Source organism: Vulpes lagopus, chromosome 11 (assembly GCF_018345385.1).
Source record: "Vulpes lagopus strain Blue_001 chromosome 11, ASM1834538v1, whole genome shotgun sequence".
Classification (NCBI taxonomy): Eukaryota; Metazoa; Chordata; class Mammalia; order Carnivora; family Canidae; genus Vulpes; species Vulpes lagopus.
This window is the reverse complement of record NC_054834.1, coordinates 34,246,345-34,264,007: the sequence shown is the minus strand read 5'-3', so window position 1 is coordinate 34,264,007 and position 17,663 is coordinate 34,246,345. Positions and strand designations below refer to the sequence as shown.

The 17,663-nt window shown below is 40.0% G+C and overlaps 1 protein-coding gene across 3 annotated transcripts in view; it reads right to left on the bottom strand.

Moving 5' to 3' along the window:
• Positions 1-15,546, bottom strand: part of RAB3GAP2 (RAB3 GTPase activating non-catalytic protein subunit 2) — a 97,774-nt gene extending 82,228 nt beyond the window's left edge. For 2 of the 3 annotated variants that reach the window (XM_041723650.1, XM_041723652.1), the window contains exon 1: positions 15,067-15,546. In XM_041723650.1, coding sequence (XP_041579584.1) covers positions 15,067-15,526 — 460 coding nt within the window. In that variant the 5' untranslated portion in view covers positions 15,527-15,546. The remainder of the gene's footprint in view (positions 1-15,066) is intronic. The other variant, XM_041723651.1, reaches the window with a different exon arrangement.
• Positions 15,547-17,663: the final 2,117 nt, after the last annotated feature.

Genomic DNA, 17,663 nt, shown 5'->3' with positions numbered 1-17,663 from the left:
AGGATCCAATGTAAACATTCCAAACACTCCAAACAAATCACTAAATCATAGAGCTAATGGCACTTACCCAGTTTGCTTACTGAGCTAAGTGGCACTCATTTCAGTCAAAGGCTAAATTATAAGGTAATTTTAAGTGTTTCCCTCATTTATTAAATAAGCAAGTAGCAAACACCCAATCTCTGAAAAGCAAATCTTTAACGGTCATCAATTTTCTTTTTTTTTTCTGTCTTTAATTTTGCTGAAGTCCAATTCAACAAAATTGACCAGAAAATTAAAGAGTATGGGTTTCATATTCACTGCCTTTATAAAACCAGAGTTACTGTCTCTTCTGCAGATTCCTCTCTCTAGGCAGCCCTAAAAACTCTGCAAGAGGTGCAAATAATGAATTAAAGATGACTAAAGTTTCAGGGTTGGCCTCACCCTGCAGATCTGATGTAGACTGTCCATGGATCACTCTGTGAACACTACCCTCAAAGATAAACGCCAGTCTAATCTGATCCTAATATCTTTTTTCCCTTTGCCTGGCACCACCCTTCTATTTCTTCTTCCCAGTTAGACTCGACTCATTGGTAAGTTGTCCTTAGCAGCACTGTCCAATAAAAATATAATGCAAGCCACACATTTCGTTTTAAATTTACTCGTAGCCACATTTTAAAAGTAGAAAACATCAGGTATAACTTTAATAACAGATGTTATTTAATACAGCCAAGATATCATTTCAATATGTAGTCAATGTTAAATATTGAAATGATATCTTGTTAAATTATTCATAAGATACTTTACTTTTTACCCCATACTAAGTCTTCAGAATCTGATGTGTATTTTATTCTTAGAGCACATCTGTTTGGACTAGCCACATTTCAAGTGCTCAAAAGTATATGTGGCTAATGGCTACAAGTATAAGACAACACAGGTCCTAAATAATTATTAGGTCTCTAGTGTCAGGTTGTTCGGGTTGGATACCCAGTTTTACCCCTAAAGAGTTATATAACCTTAGGCAACTTATTTAATTTCTTCCTGCCTCAGCTTCCTCTTTAGCAAAATGGAGTTAATAACTGTATTACTTCAGGATGCCTGGGTGGCTCAGCGGTTGAGCGTCTGTCTTTGGCTCAGGATGTGATCCCAGAACCCTGGATAGAGTCCCACATTGTGCTCCCTGCATGGAGCCTGCTTCTCCCTCTCCCTCTGCCTCTCTCTCTCATGAATAAATAAATAAAATATATATTTTAAAAAACTGTATTTACTTCATATAGTTGTTAGAGTTACTATATCCAAAGCACTAGGAACAGTGCTCAGCATATAGAACCTCCTAACAACTGTTAAAATTATCATTCTCCATCAAGTGGGGTTTATCCCTAGGATGCAGGGATAGCTCAATATTCACAAATCAATTAAGGTAATACATCAAATCAGTAAGATTAAAGGGTTAAAAACCATATGATCATTTCAATAGATGCAGAAAAAGCATTTGACAAATGACAACATCCATTTATGATAAAAAAAAAATCCTCTACAAAGTAAGTTTAGAGGGACCATACTTCAACATAATAAAGGCCAAAAATGGAAAACCCACAGCAAAAAATGTGGGAAAAACTGAGATTTTTTTTCCCCTAAGAGGAGGAACAAGAAAAAAATGTCCATTCTTTTTTTTTATTTTAAAGATTTTATTTATTTAATGATAGAGAGAGGCAGAGACACAGGCAGAGGGAGAAGCAGGCTTCCTGAGGGGAGCCCAAAACAGGACTTGATTCCAAGATCTCAGGATCATGACCGGAGCCAAAAGTAGACGCTCAACCACTGAGCCACCCAGGCGCCCCAAGGATGTCCATTCTTATCACCTTTATTCACTATAGCACTGGAAGTCCTAGCTACAGCAATTAAACAGCGTAAAGAAGTAAAAGGCATCCAAATTTGTAGTAAAACTCTATTTGCAATTGACATGATACCATATATGGAAAACCTGAAAGACTCCACCAAAAACTACAACTGATAAATTAATCCGGTAAGGTCACAGGATGCAAAAAACAACATATCTATGGTATTTCTATACACTAATAATGAAGCAGCAAAAACAGCAATTAAGAAAACAATCCTACCTACAATTGCACCAAAAATAATAAGATAGTTAGGACTAAACTTAACCAAGGAGATGAAAGACATGTACCCTAAAATCTATAAAACACTGATGAAGGATATTGAAGACAACACAAATGGAAAGATAATCCATGCTCATGAATTAGAAGAATATTGTTAAAATGTCTAGACAAAGCAGTCTACACATTTAATGCAATCCCTATCAAAATAGCAACAGCATTTTTCACAGAATTAGAACAATCTTAAAATTTGTAATGGCACCACAAAAGACCTCAAATAGAGCAATGTTGGGAAAAAAAATAAATAAAAAGTGAGGTATAAGAATTCTAGATTTCAGGATATACTACAAAGCCGTAGTAATCAAGAGTAGGATACTAGCACAAAAATAGACATATAGATCAATGGAACAAATAGCCCAGGAATAAACCCACGATTATACAGTCAATTAATCTTCAATAAAGAAGTCAAGAATATACAATGGGAGACAATCTCTTCAACAAATGGTATTGGGAAAAGTGGACAGCTATATGAAAAGCATGAAACTGGACCACTTTCTCACACCATACACTAAAATACACCAAAACAGATAAAATACCTAAATGTGAAACCTGAAACCATAAAAATTCCTAGCAGAGAACACAGGCAGTAATTTCTCTGACATCAGCCAAAGCAACATTTTTCTAGATATGTCTCCTGAGGCAAGGAACACACACACACACACAAATAAAATGTTGGAACTACATCAAAACAAAGAGGTGCACAGCAAAGAAAAACAGTTAACAAAACTAAAAGACAACCTCCTGAATGGTAAAAGATATTCGCAAAAGACATATCTAATAAAGAGTTAGTATCCAAAATATATAAAGAATTTATATAACCCAACACAAAATAATCCAATTAAAAATGGGCAAAAGACGCAAATAGACATTTCTCCAAAGAAGATCTACAGATGACCAACAGACACATAAAAAGATGCTCAACATCATTCCTCATCAGGGAAATGCCAATCGAAACCACAACAAGATAGCACCTCACACTTGCCCAAATAGCTAAAATCAAAAATACAAGAAACAACAAGTGTTGATGAGGATGTGGTGAAAAGGAACCCTTATGCATGACTGGTGGGAATACAAAAGGGTGCAGCCACTGTGGAACAGTATGGAGGTTCCTCAAACAATGAAAAATAGAATTACCATATGATCCAGTAAGTCCACCCAAAGAATATGAAAATACTAACCCAAAAGGATACATGCATTCATGTGTTTATTTCAGCCTTATTTATAATAGCCAAATTACTGAAAGAGCCCAAGCATCCATCAATAGATGAATGGATAAAGAAGTGGTATACATAAACAGTGGAATATCAGCCATAAAACCCCTGAAATCTTGCCATTTACAACAACATGGATGTATGGATCCATCCAACATGGATGGATTCAAAGACTGTAACATTTAAATGAAATAAGCCAGGGAAAGATAAATACCATGATTTCAATTATGTGTGTCATGTGAGAAACAAAACAAGCAAAGGGAAAGAAAAAACAGAAACAAAGAAACTATTAACTATAGAGAACTTATGATTAACAGAGGGTAAGTGGGTAGGGGGATGGGTGAAATAGGAGATGGGGATTAAGGAATACACTTGTGATGAGCACTGGGTGATAGATGGAATTGTTGAACACCTGATTTGGTACACTTGAAGCTAATATAACACTATGTTAATTATACTGGAATTAAAATTTAAAAAGTAAAAATAAACTTATCTGCAAAAAAAAGCTTTTAAAAAATGGCAAATATTGCCTATTGGAGAAGCCTAAAAATAGATTATAAGAATGCCTCCCTAGTCTTGCTACGTTCATGCTATGATTCATGTGCCGGATGTTGCTCCTAAAGCAGTTATTTTACAACTATATTACATCAGGATAGCATCTGGCTATAAGCTAAATATTTCAAAGGCTCATGTTTTGTTTGTTTTAAGATTTTATTTATTTGAGAGAAAAACAGAGAGAGAGGGAGCAGGAGTAGGGGGAGGAGCAGAGGGAAAGGGAGAAGCACACACCCCACTGAACAGGGAGGGAGCCTGATGCAGGGCTCAATTCCAGGACCCTGGAATCAGGACCTGAGCTTAATGCAGATACTTAACTGACTGAGCCACCCAGGCATCGCTCAAAGGCTCATGTTTTAACTGTGGTTTCCCACCGCATTTCCTGCACAACCTACTAAAAAAACTGGCATTTCTGAATACATGAGATACTTCTGCTTAGTTTTGAATCTTTTAATGGGGGGGGGGGATAAAGGGGACAAGCCTTTCTTGAAGAGTGAAGCTTCCTTTAAATTCCATTTTCACACTCTTAGCCAACTTCCCTTAAAATTCACAGAAAATTGGGCAGTTCCGGTGGCTCAGTGGTTTAGCGCCGCCTTCAACCCAGGGCCTGATCCTGGAGACTGGGAATCGAGTCCCACGTCAGGTCCCTGCATGGAGCCTGCTTCTCCCTCTGCCTGTGTCTCTGTCCCTCTCTCTGTTATCTCTCATTAATAAATAAATAAATAAATAATCTTAAAATAATAATTCACAGAAAATCAAGGATTACATTAGGATTCTGGGTCTTTACAGAAGCTAGCCAGCTTAAAATATTTTGTTAGTTCACCTCATTTGATGATATTACCCTTCATTCTTGTTTCATACCACATCTTCAATCATTCTTGCTCTTTACATCAAAAAAAAATCATAAGCGGATCTCTAACCAACTTATATGATGTGAGAGAAATAAAAAACAAGCAAACTGAAGTAATACATAATAGTAACAAAAAGCAACTACTTCCCCACAGATTAGCCGCTTGACTTTTCAATGCTGAACTTTATATCTGTTCCTGAAGAGGACTATTGTGAAATGCCCAGAGGAATTGATAACATAAGCATAAAGTGTTGTTTTTATCAAGTTCAATGTTTTGCCTGAATGAAAAAAAAAAAAAAAAAAAAAACAGTGACTTAACTTCAACATGTAAAATGTAACTATCTCTACTTCTGGAGAGAATTTTTTCCCCTGAAGAGATTATATTGGTATAAAAAAGCTACTCAGTCTCTCACTTGATAAATGTTATAGTCATTGAAACATAGGGAAAACACATTTTAATTCAGTCATCAAAAATTAGAGATGTCTTTTGAGGAGTATTTCCAGTGAATAAATTATTCTACCAACAAAAGCTCAAATAAGAAATTCAACTTCTGCTTTCCATAGCTCTTTTTAATTCCAAAAATACCTTATTCTGATTTGCTTCTGAACAGTCTGTCCTCATAAACTCAGTGTTTCTCATATAACAAGAACCGGAAGCTAGAAAGGAAATTGAATCCTGAAGTGGGCAATTAATTTGGCAGTATTTGGTTTTTCCAATAGGAGTATGTCAAGATCAAAAACTAAATGAGAAACTGAAATCACTAAATGTTTGGAAAAGAAAAACTTAATTTAATCTCCATGGTCTAATAAAAGATCTTATTAGCACAGAAACACATTCATTTCCATTCTTCTGAGACAAGACAAAAAATATACTCATTCCTGTGAAGAGCAAGAACCTCTAGAACCTATGATTTGTAAATAATTGAAAAACTTCCGGGGAGCCCTGAGAGGCTCAGCAGTTTGGCACCTGCCTTTGGCTCAGGGAGTGATCCTGGAGTCTTGGGATCGAGTCCCATATCGGGCTCCCTGCATGGGGCCTGCTTCTCCCTCTCCCTGTGTCTCTGCCTCTCCCTCTCTCTGTGTCTCTCATGAATAAATAAATAAAATATTAAGAAAAAAAAAACTTCAACAAATTTTAGCTGGCTCTTCTTGGCCAATGCAAAGAACCCATCATATACCAATAAAAGTAAAAAAATAACAAGAATAGAGAAGCTGCTTAATTTCCTATGGCTCAGAATTATTCATCTTTTTATATTTCTAGGGAAATGGGAAAATAAATTTTGTATTAGCATATTCTTTTCAGCACATAAAAATATGTAGCAATCTAAAATGAGGGCATCCCATTTCAACAAGCAGAGTCTCTTTCTTTCAAATCAATTCATTAAATCAAACTAGATCTTTAAGGGCTCTTTCAGTTCTAGAATTCTAATGACCCCTGTTGTCAAGAAGTGACCTCTCATATCACATAAGAAAGTATGCCCTAATAGACAACTGACAAAATGACAGAACTGAAAATATCTTTAAGCAGAAATGCTATATCCTTCTGCTCTAAGAAGTTTATCAAAATAAACATGCTCCCTTTGCCCAAAAACCTAAGAAATCTTTAGACCCACCTTAACAAAAACAGTACATATAGACAATGAAATTTAATTGCCCTATTCCATTTTCTATTCATTTTGTTTTTCAAAGGAAACCACTAAAGTCAATAATACCTTATGTATATCAGAAAAAAACTTCTGCATCTTTTTTTTTATCTCTTTTTTTTCCTCTCTTTTTTTCTGCATCTTTTATAATTGTTTCCTAATGTGTTACTGGTTTATCATAACCAGAGCAGCAGAAAGGGATAAGCACATAAGGTGAGGGTGTGCCATTACAAAATATGGGTGACGGCATGTAAATAATGCTAGCTATTGCTAATTTCTGCATAGTCTAAAGAAGACAATTCAAGACTATTATTTAACCCATTCTAATATTCAACTAGTCTCTGTGAGAAAACTTTATATTTAAATTCTTCCAATACCAGCTTAACTTTGCTATTACCTGCTGCTTCAAAAAAAAAAAAAATACAGATAAAGCCTGACAATAATCTTAAAACAGGAGAACTGTTGTTCACATATCAGAAAAATAACACTCAAACTAGTAACACAGAGTGTCAACAAATACATGTGTAAAGAGGCATTTCTGTTTACCATAGATAGGAATGAACCTGACCAATTTTTAGAGTAATCTGGCAACTGTAACCAGCATTTAAAATGTGAATTTCTATTATTCAGCAATTCTAATTCTAGAAAAGTACATATAGAAACACCAACATCCTACATAAAGACATGCATAAGGATGCTTACTGCAGCATTTTCTTATAGCAAAAATTTTGGAAATAATCTAAATGTTCGTTGATAGAACAGTTAAATATAGCCTGGTGGAGTCTTCACTGGAACACTGTGCAGCCATTAGAAAAAATTGCCATAGAGTTGCATATACAAACTTGGAAAGATGTTGACATTATATAATTAAGTACACCAAAAAAAGTTTCAGAATACACCTTCAGAAAAAGGTCCACAATATTTTACAAAAATGGGACAATATAAAATTAAAAATAAATACCCAAGCAGCAAGTCTGTATGTTTATTGTCTAAGCAGAAAGTCTCAGAAGATTCTCATCACAGCAGCTACAACATAACTTTCTTTGGTGACGGAACTGTTCTGTATCTGTGCTGTCCAGTAAGGTATCCATTAGGCATATGTAGTCATTGAGCACTTGAAAAGCAGTATGACTAAAGAACTGAATTTATTTCCTATTAAACTTAATTACCACAGTATCACATATGACTAGTGGCTACCATAGTGAAGAGCATAGCACTAATATTTTAACACCTAGAAAGTGGGATATGAGTAGCCAGAAGGTGACTTTCATGTCTGATTTTATATACCAAAAAAAAAAAAAAAGGCAATGTGATGAGTAACTATGTCTCTTGATCTTCTCTCTTCTGGGCAATTCATATGCGGGACCTAGACTCACATAGTACAAAGGAAAGTAATCTGCGTTTGATCACTGGTTTTTGGTCTTTTTTTCTGGTCTTCTTTCCAAAGGAGAAATTTTTGTAAAATATGTATTCTTTTTTTTTGGTGTACTTAATATATACATACACACACACCATTTTGTTTATCCATTCATTCATCAGTTAACACTTGGGTTACTTTTACTCCTTGGCTTTTGTGAGTAGAACCTCTATGAACACAGGTGTGCAAATATCCCTGAGACATTGCTTTCAGCTCTTTTGGATATGAGGATGCTGGATTATACAGTAATTTTTTTTTTTTTTTTTTAGGAAATTCCATACTGTTTTCCATAGCAGTTACACCATTTTACAATTCTACCAACAGCATAGAGCCCCAATTTCTTCACATCCTTGCCACCAGTTATTTTTTTTAATAATAGCCATCATAATGGATATGAAGTGATCTCTCATTATGGTTTTGATTTGCATTTCTCTTATGATAACTGATATTGACCATCTATTCACGGTTTATGATCATTTCTATGACATCTTTGGAAAATGTCTATTCAAGTCCTCTGCCCAGTTTTTAATCAGTTTATTTTACTATTGAGCTGTAGCTCAGTTCAGCTCTTTATATATCGTGGATACTAGTCCTTTATCAGATACATGATTTACAAATATTTTCTCCCATTCTGTAGGTTGCCTTTTTACTGTTGATCCTATCCTTTGATTCACAGATATTTTAAAGTTTGATATACTCCCATTTGCCTGTTTTTGCTTTCATTGCCTATACCTTGTGTTATAGCCAAGAACTCGTTATGAAGTCCAATGTCATGAAGCTTCCCCCTATGTTTTCTTCTAAGCATTTACAATTTTAGGTGTTACGTTTAAGTCTTTAATCCATTTTGAGTTAATTTTTGTATAGAAGACGAAGGTCCAAATTCATTCTTTTGTTTATGGATATGTAGTTTTCCCAATAACATTTGCTGAAGAAACTGCCCTTTTTTCCCACTGAGTGGTCTTGGTACTCTTGTCAAAGATCATTTAACCATATATGCAAAGGTTTATTTCCAGACTCTAGCCTACTGGTCTATTTGTCTGTCTTTATGCCAGTACCAGTTCGATTACTTTGATTTGATGGTTTTGATTACTGCAGTTTTTGTAATGTTTGAAATCAAGAAGTATGAGTCCTCCAACTTTTTTTTTCAAAATTGCTTTCACTATTCAGATACCAAGTCTCATTTTTCATGTGTGCTATGACAAAAAAAAAAAAAAAAGGTTGGGAATGACTGAGACTTATAGAATATTATCTTCAAACTTTTTGTTTATATACACCCCAAGAGGTTTTCAATGGTATGTATCCCTTGCACAAATGTCATTTCTGATGTACAATAAACATTGACAATTTAATATAAATGTATACATCCTTTTAAATTTATTCACATTTTACGTATAAGGGAATGATAGACACCATGTTAAAAAATTGTTCTCTAAAAGTAATTTTAATAAATCCTCTTTTCTCCATAAATTCTTATTTCCATTCCATTTCCTCCAGAGTGCTACTCTAATGTAATATTAATATATTTTTATGATTAATCCAAAAATTTCTCTGCAAAAACATGAACTGAGAAAAGTTTTCCTATAATAACTCCACATATTAAAATGTTTCTTCTTGGGACGCCTGGGTAGCTCAGCGGTTGAGCCTTTGGCTCAGGGTGTGATCCTGGAGTCCCAAGATCAAGTCCCACATTGGGCCTCCTGCATGGGGCCTGCTTTTCCCTCTGCCTATGTCTCTTCCCCTCTCTCTCTCTTTCTCTCTCTCTCTCTGTCTCTCATGAATAAATAAAACCTTTAAAAAAAGTTTTTTCTTGACCTATTATAATTATTATTAGAAGTTGATAACTGAGAATAACATACATATATCACAAATTTTGATGACTATTAAACATAAATAGCAAAAATTATTAGGAAATGTCCCAATGAGATGGATTGGGGAGTTCATAGTCCCTTGAGTAAAAGAGAAGTTTTTGGTTTTTTTTTTAAACACCTTGGAATAATAATATTCAGAATGTGTGAAAGGTGAGCCTTTATTTAGTAAAGTGCGAGGAGGGCAGGATAGAAAAGTAGGTACTTTCATAAAAGTATTTGTAAATCAACTTACTTAAAACTATCTGTTCCCAAGTAACCCTTAGGCAAATTTCCATGCAACTCCAAAATACTCTTAATTTCCATCTGACAACCCTGCTACTGTATAAAATTTAAGTTCCTGACAATCCCTGCAGCTTCACCTCTTACCGTACCCCACTCTCACAAAATTTTCTACTTGCAGTTTTCTAAACTCCATCTGTTCACATCCCTTGCCTGACCACTTTCTCTCCACCTGACAAGCATCTATTAAACAATTAAGACCAAAAAAAACCAATTAAGACTTAGTGAAGATGACATTTCCTCTAAGACAACTTCCCCGAGTCCCCCATGTAGAATGAACATTCCTTCCATCTCTGTCATGTGCCAAATTATAGGACAACACTTTTTTTTTTTTTTTTAGGACAACACTTTTAATGCTCCTTTTACATACTTATTTCCTTTATTGACTGAATGTTCCTTGAGGATAGGGACCTATTTTATTCACCCTTTAAGACTACTTTGTGCCTAGTACATAGGAAGTACTCATCAAACATTAGCTCCATGAAAAAATTAAAGACTACTCATGTCTCAATTTCCTCATGACAAATTCTATCTGTGAGAGCCTCTTCCAATCTTAAATTGCTAATAAAATCCACTAAATCCATAAATTTCTGGAAATTCCTATAAATGTTCTACTTTCAGATTATGTCTTTTCTCCCAGTAGGATCTCAAACAAGAGAAAGGATTTTTCATGAAGCCTTTAAAAAATGGGTATTTTATGCCATCTGTATTATCCCATCATGTAAAGTTGACCCCATGACTTTAGGTTACCCTAAAAAGCACACTTTGCTCAGTGATTGTATAAAAATATGACTTTAATTGATGACTCCAATGTAATTCCCTGCATGCTTTATCTTCAGTCTTTCTGGTAAAAGAGGCAAGAAGGGAAGTTGTCTTACTTGTTTAGTATGTCACTAGGAAATTATTTTATTACCAGGTAAATTATAGGATCCACAATATTGTAATATCCAAATTACCTCCAAATATTCTGATTCTCCCTCTCTGTACATGTATTTCTTTTTTTGCCCAACTCAATTTTAAATATCAGAAAGTTCTGGTCAAAACTCCAGTCTCGCTGGAGATTATGACACTGTAGTTTATGTGCGGACCCCTAATTAACTACCCACCTCTGAAATTTCAAAATATGAGACCAAATATTTTGTCTGAAATAGCATCTGTTGAGTAGAAACAATTATTAATAGTTATCACTAGTGTAAACATTGGAAAATAGTAGGGTTCAAGATCTCTTTTAAAGCCATAGAAAATAGATTTCATTTCATAATTGAGGATACAAAGTAACAAAGTCATAATGTTATTCTCTGACAATTCAAATGTGGAAGAGAGTAGTACTGAGTTCTGGGTCCCCAAGTACCAGGTATCATTAGGTCTATGCCAGCTGTCCACATTAAAATAAAAGAATTACTAAACTAATAAGCCTTCCAGATTATCATTATTGTTGCTTTGGTTTTATATATCCTCTAGAAATGAGCTAAGAAATTAAAACTATATAAGCTAGGAAAATAAAATGTTCTCATGAATTGCTTCCCAATAATCATTTATAACAAATAAAGTGAAGCCAAGCAAGGCCAAACACCATCAGCAGGTTAAGGCAGGTCCCACCTGCTCAGTTCAGGTTGGATGGTGTTAAGGCAGGTCCCACTTGCTCAGTTCAGGTTGTCTTAATGAAGAGCTCTTTACAATACCTGGTGTTTTGTTTGGGGGGGGTGGGGTGCAGGGAGAAAGACCTGCAGTGATTATGGAAATCCATAGCCCTAGTCATCCCAAGAATTCCAACAAAATTATCAACAGTAGGACGGCATATTTTGATGATCTTTACTTGTAAATCAAAGCACTATTTTAGCTGTAAAATATCAGTTTGGCAAAGGGGCTCCCTGGTTAAGATGTTCTTTCTCCATTTATTTTCTACTTGAATTGATGATAGCCCCAATAACACTAACATACACAAACCTCAGAATTTGACTTAAAAGGGTGATATATTAAATCACACTTGTAAACCTATAACCATATTGCAAATAATCCAGATGCTTGGTGGTATGACTACCTATCTCCAACTGCCTGGATTGAGTTCGTATCGTTAGACTAGCCTTCACTGTGTGACCTTGGACAACTATTCAACCTGTATGTGCCTAAATTTTAGCATCTATAATTACGTCATACACTATGGTATGCACTGGCCACATCCGGCTATTGACACACTTGGCGGATTTTAATTAATTTAAGCTCAAATTAAGTAAAATTAAAAATTCAGTTCCTTAGTAGCACTTGCTACATTTCAAGGGCTCAACAGCCAGATGTGGCTAGAGGCTACCATACTGGATAACACAGACCTAGTAATAGAAATAAGACAATATGGCTGGGAGTAACGAATGTGATCAAGGGAGCAGGAACAACTATGTTAGATTAGGTGATGAGAAAAGGCCTCCATGAGATGTTGGCATTTGAGGGGAGACTCGACTAACAAGATGCAGCTAGAATGCAAAGATCTGCATACAGCATCCAAAGCAGAGATAAGAGCAAGGGCAAAGGCCTCAAACACAAATAAGCCTGACTGGTTTAACAACAAACTGTGTGTGAAGCACAAAAAATAAGGGGAGAGTAGCATGAGTTGCAAGAAGTGGCAGGAGGCAGGACGTCAAGGGCCTTTAAAACAATATAAGAACTTTGGAACTTCTATTAAGTGCAATACAGAGAGTTATAAAGGGGCATGTTATGACCTAAATTGCCTTTAAATGTTCATTCTGTTTTTGAGAAATAATTACAAGAAACCAAGAGTGGAAGCTGGAAGATCTATATGAGAGGCCTGGTGCCATTGCCCATGTAAACGAAGAGCAGGGGAGTGGCAGGGGGATAGAGAAAACCTGTTGTTTCCTCTACATCCTCTGTCCTATATCTATTATCCTTCACACCTGGCTCCTTGAAAAAGTCAACTTCCTTTTTTTAGCTCCTCAATAGCCTGTAAATATGCTTTCTGCCTCCACCAATGCACAGAGACTGTCCTAAGGCCCCAGTCACCTCCACCTTCCTAAAACCAGTGGGCACTTTTGCACCCTTACCTCAGCTGACCTCAGCTGCATCTGCAGCTGCTGACCGCTCTTCCCCTTCATCAAATCTTCTCCTCTCTCCACTCCTGGGCATTGCTCTCACCTGGTTTTCCTCCTTCTCAGGCTTCTTCCCATTAACCTCTACACGACTCTTATACACCAGGCTCCTCTAAGGGTGCATATCCAGTACTCACTTCTTTGCATAATCTTTGAGACTGAACTGACACTTTTGGCTGGCAACTCCCAAACTAACACTTCTGGCTGGGGATCCTTACTAAGTTTTAGACCTCTAGGTCTAGTGTTTGACTGGACCCCTCACTTTGACATACCACAAACATCTCACATGCAAAAGGGTCCAAATATCTCCTTCACACTCTCATTAAACACCCTTGACCAAGCCAAAGGCATTCTCAACTCTCTCACTCATCAGCTAGGACCCATCACCAGATCTTCACGAGGTCCTGTACAGATTCTATCTCCTTGATAACTTTCCAACCCATCTCTTCCTCTCAAGTCCTGCTGAAGCTACCTGAGTTCCGGCTCACGTTGCTTCTTGAGGGACTGCAACACCCTCCCCCCCGCCTCCAATTTCCCTGCTTCCCATCTCACCACACCGCGACCAAAGTACCTAACAGGTATCCAAACACTTTGATGAATAGAAGTACAAACCTGCCCATGTCCTTTCTCTGCTGAGAAGCCTTTCTAAGACATCCCACTGCTTCCACAGGCTTCTCGTGATCAAACACCTTTATAGCCGCAGCTCTCCTACATCCTCCTCTTCAGCCAAGCGGCAATTCTTAGTTTTCTAAATGTCACGTCATCTCAGGCCTCTCTTCCTCCGCACATTCTATCACGTGTCCCCGTGTATCTAACCAACCACTACTTCAAAGGTGGGCTTGAGTATCACCACTGCAAGGAGTGTCTGCTAGTGCCAGATACGTATACATCTATGTACAGGTGTGTATATATACACACATATATGTGTATATACATACATGTATGTACGTATGCATGCATATACATGTGTATGTGTGTGTATATATATCACACCGAATGGTTGCTGTTAAATTGTCCCAGTAAACTTTAGCTCCAAGAGGGCAGAGACCACCAGCCTCATTTGATCTGCAGCCCTACTTGATGGGCACAGATTTGGGATCTTCTACTCACAGGGCACGGAGCATAGCCGGTGGACCTCTCCTCACCATCCCACTACAGCACAAAACGACAGCACTGTACCACAGAACCGAGTATCCTTCAGGTGGGAGATGCGAAGAAGAAACCAATAAACTGCACAACGCACACCCCTTCCACAGGGGAAATGTGGAAGATTCTGAGAAACTAAGCCATATCTCATACACCAGACTTGGGGTCGGATACTACCCGGGCTGGGGCTTGTTTAACACGCTTTTGATGATAATCACAGGTGGCAGGCGTCTCGTCTCCCTAAAGGAAATCAACTTTTCCGGGCCCTCGCACCGTAATTTTGGTTCCTGCTGTAGATTCGCGCTCACTTCCTGGCAGGTTTTCCTTATTTGGGAGACGCTTACTCACCACCTCAGGAGTCACTCACTTGTCAATCGTTTATTCTGTACATCTGCATGGATGGGGGGGGAGGGGCTGGAAGACGGGAGACTGGGCGGTGAGCAACACTTTCTCGGGAGGGAGGGCGACACAAGGCCCCAGTCCCAGGCTCGCAGCGGGGAGGCGGGGGCTGTACCGGGGGCAGCGCTGACAGCTGGCAAGGCTCGGGAGGGAGGATGTGACCGCGGGGCCGGCGGGCTGGAGGGGGGCGGGGGGATGGGCAGGGGGGCGGGGAGCGGGGTCGGCAGAGGCGACCGGAAGCGCGGCGCGGTTCTGACCAGAGGGCGAGCGGCTGAGGAGAAGGCTGGGCGACAGGAGGACGGCACGGACGCCGCCAGGGCGGACGGAGCTGTAGGACGAGGAGGGCCGGGGATTCTCGCGCGGGGGGACGAGGGGCCCCGCGCCCGCCGAGCAGCGGCCGCGGCGGGGCGGGGCGGGGGACGGGAGCGGCAGGCGGGGGGCACTTACTGGGGTCCCTCCGCACGGCGCCGCTGGGGGTCTCCTCCCGCAGGTGAGGGAAGAGGAAGTCCCGGGCGGCCTGGAGGTCCTGGAAGTAGCAGAACTGGACAATGGAGCAAGCCATGGCTCCGGGAACCCCGGCCGGGCGCCCACCTCGCCTCCCCTCACCACGCCCTGCCGCTCCCCCACCGCCGCCCCTCGGCTCCCACAGCCGAGCCCGCACTGCTTCTCGCCGCGCAGGGGCGGGGACTCCAAACCGGAAGCTGTCAGCGCGCGCCGGCCCGCCGCCCCGGGGAGCTGCGCATGCGCGGGCCGACCCAGGCGCCCCCGGGGGGGCGGGGCGGGCGAGGTCCGAGTCACGTGACCGGCGGCGGCCGCCCGGGGAGCCCGCGTCGACGTGGAGGCTGCGCGCCTGCACCCGGGAACGAGCCCTGTTCGTCGTTCTGGCTTTGAGCCACGGTGACCTCATGGGACGTCGTGCACGCCAGCCCTGGAGTCGTTTGGCACGATCCTGCTGTTCCGGGGAAGGAGCCCTGTTTCGGTGTCGCGCAAGCATCGGAGTTTGCAGCGGTGACGTCCTCGTCTGGAAATCCGCTCCGGTCGGACCGACTCCTACCTGCTCGCGCTGTGAATCCCCGTAGTACTCTGCACGCCCCGCTGTAGTACGCGGTGTGCTGCGGTGTCTTCAAGTCTTCGACGTTCAGTTGGCTTTTCATTCATGCCGACGTTCATGCCTCCATTCAGCAACTGTGGGTTGCTGGTCTTTCCTACGCCCGCCGCGCGAGGCGCTGAGTATGAAGCAGAGAATAAAAGAGACGAGATACTTTGTTCCCACGGAGCCAGAATGTCAGGAGCAGACAGGTAGTAAGCGGCTAATTACTCCTCTCTTTTAGCTGAAATCGTTGACAGTGCCAGGAAGGGAAGAAGTACAGAGTGTTGAGACCGGACAAGACAGGGGACCCTTACCTGGTGGTGGTTTTTCTGTTGGGGTGCCGGTGGAGGGCTGCCACTGCCAGAATCAGGAACGGACTCTGCTGTAGACACCTGGGGGTCGGGACCTCGTTTAACTCCTCTTTACATCCACACTATCCAGCATTAGGACCTGGCAGGTCCTGCTTCGTAAATAGTTACCGAAGGAGTAAATGGAACGGAGTGTCTACCTAAAGTCAATAGAGTGGCCCGCTTCTTTTACAAGGCACTTTATTAAAAAAAAAAAAAAAGATTTTGCTTATTTGTTCATGAGAAATAGAGAGAGAGAGAGAGTCAGAGACACAGGCAGAGGGAGAAGCAGGCCCCATGCAGGGAGCCCGACGTGGGACTCGATCCCGTGCCTCCAGGATCACACCCTGGGCTGAAGGCAGGTGCTCAACCGCTGAGCCACCCGGGTGTCCCTAGCACTCTATATTCTATAAAGTATTTCTCTGTACATTGGTTGGGTAGTCACAATGCCATCTTGAAACACTGTGTCTCATTTCACTTTTTAATTTTTTTTTAATATTTTAATTTATTCATGAGAGACTCGCAGAGAGAGAGAAAGAGAGAGAGAGAGGCAGAAGGAGAAGCAGATGGGTACTCATCCCAGGACCTCAGGATCACGACCTGGGCTAAAGGCAGACGCTCAACCACTGAGCCACCCAGGTGCCCCTCTCAGTTTCTTAAATAGATTTATCTAAGTGTCACCAAGAAGACTCTTGAAGTACATTTACGTTATTTTTTCTAAAACCAAAAGGGAATGATTTTAATGTTAGCGCAAAGCACTGTAGGCACTCCCATGTTTCCCGAAACCACTTCCCAAAGTCATCATCCAGTTTGTATGACAGAAAATGGGAGGAAAATTTGTGGCGGGCAAATAGATGAAGTCCAGAGCATTCATGTCTGTCAGGCCTCTGTACACACTGAGTCCTAATAATATAATTTAGTGCCCAGGTTCCTACTCCATTAATTCCTTTTTCTAGAGTAGATTGGTTTTCACAAATTAGATGGTCTCTGTTATCAGGTTAACAGGGATCACCTGTAAAGTACATGGTTGGATTAAATGTGCTATAAGGTTCCTTAAACATCAGTGACCTATAATTCTGTGATGCAAGCTTGCAGAAAAGGTAAGCTTTCGATGCTTCTGTTTCCTATCCAGCAAAAAAAAAAAAGCATGCTTCCTCAGATCATCCCATCCTGGTAATTAAACCCCCAAAATATGGCACCAGTACCAAACTAGAATAAGGTTTAAATTTATATTCCTAGCTTTAGAGGATGAACAAAGAACACGTGATACTTTTTGGAAGGATACAATGTCATTCCTTGAAAATCATTCAAGTTCCTATTCAGGTAAATGCATTTTGTGGAAGAAACTGCCCTTGGCTGATTCAGCTGGCCTTTGTTCTGCCCTGAGGCATTCATATATTTCCTGTGTTGTGGCCATTGAATTTCATTACTGCAGGGTTTCAATGGCGAAGTCCCTGACTTCCTTCCAAGTGGTATTGAAAAGGCTCATTCATGAGTGTTTTGAAGGACTTTAGATACCCTTCACAGAAATTACAACACTTTCATGAACTGAACTCTTCCCCCAGGAAGTTGTAAAGCTGCAGGGAGATGCCTCTGGAGCTCTGCTG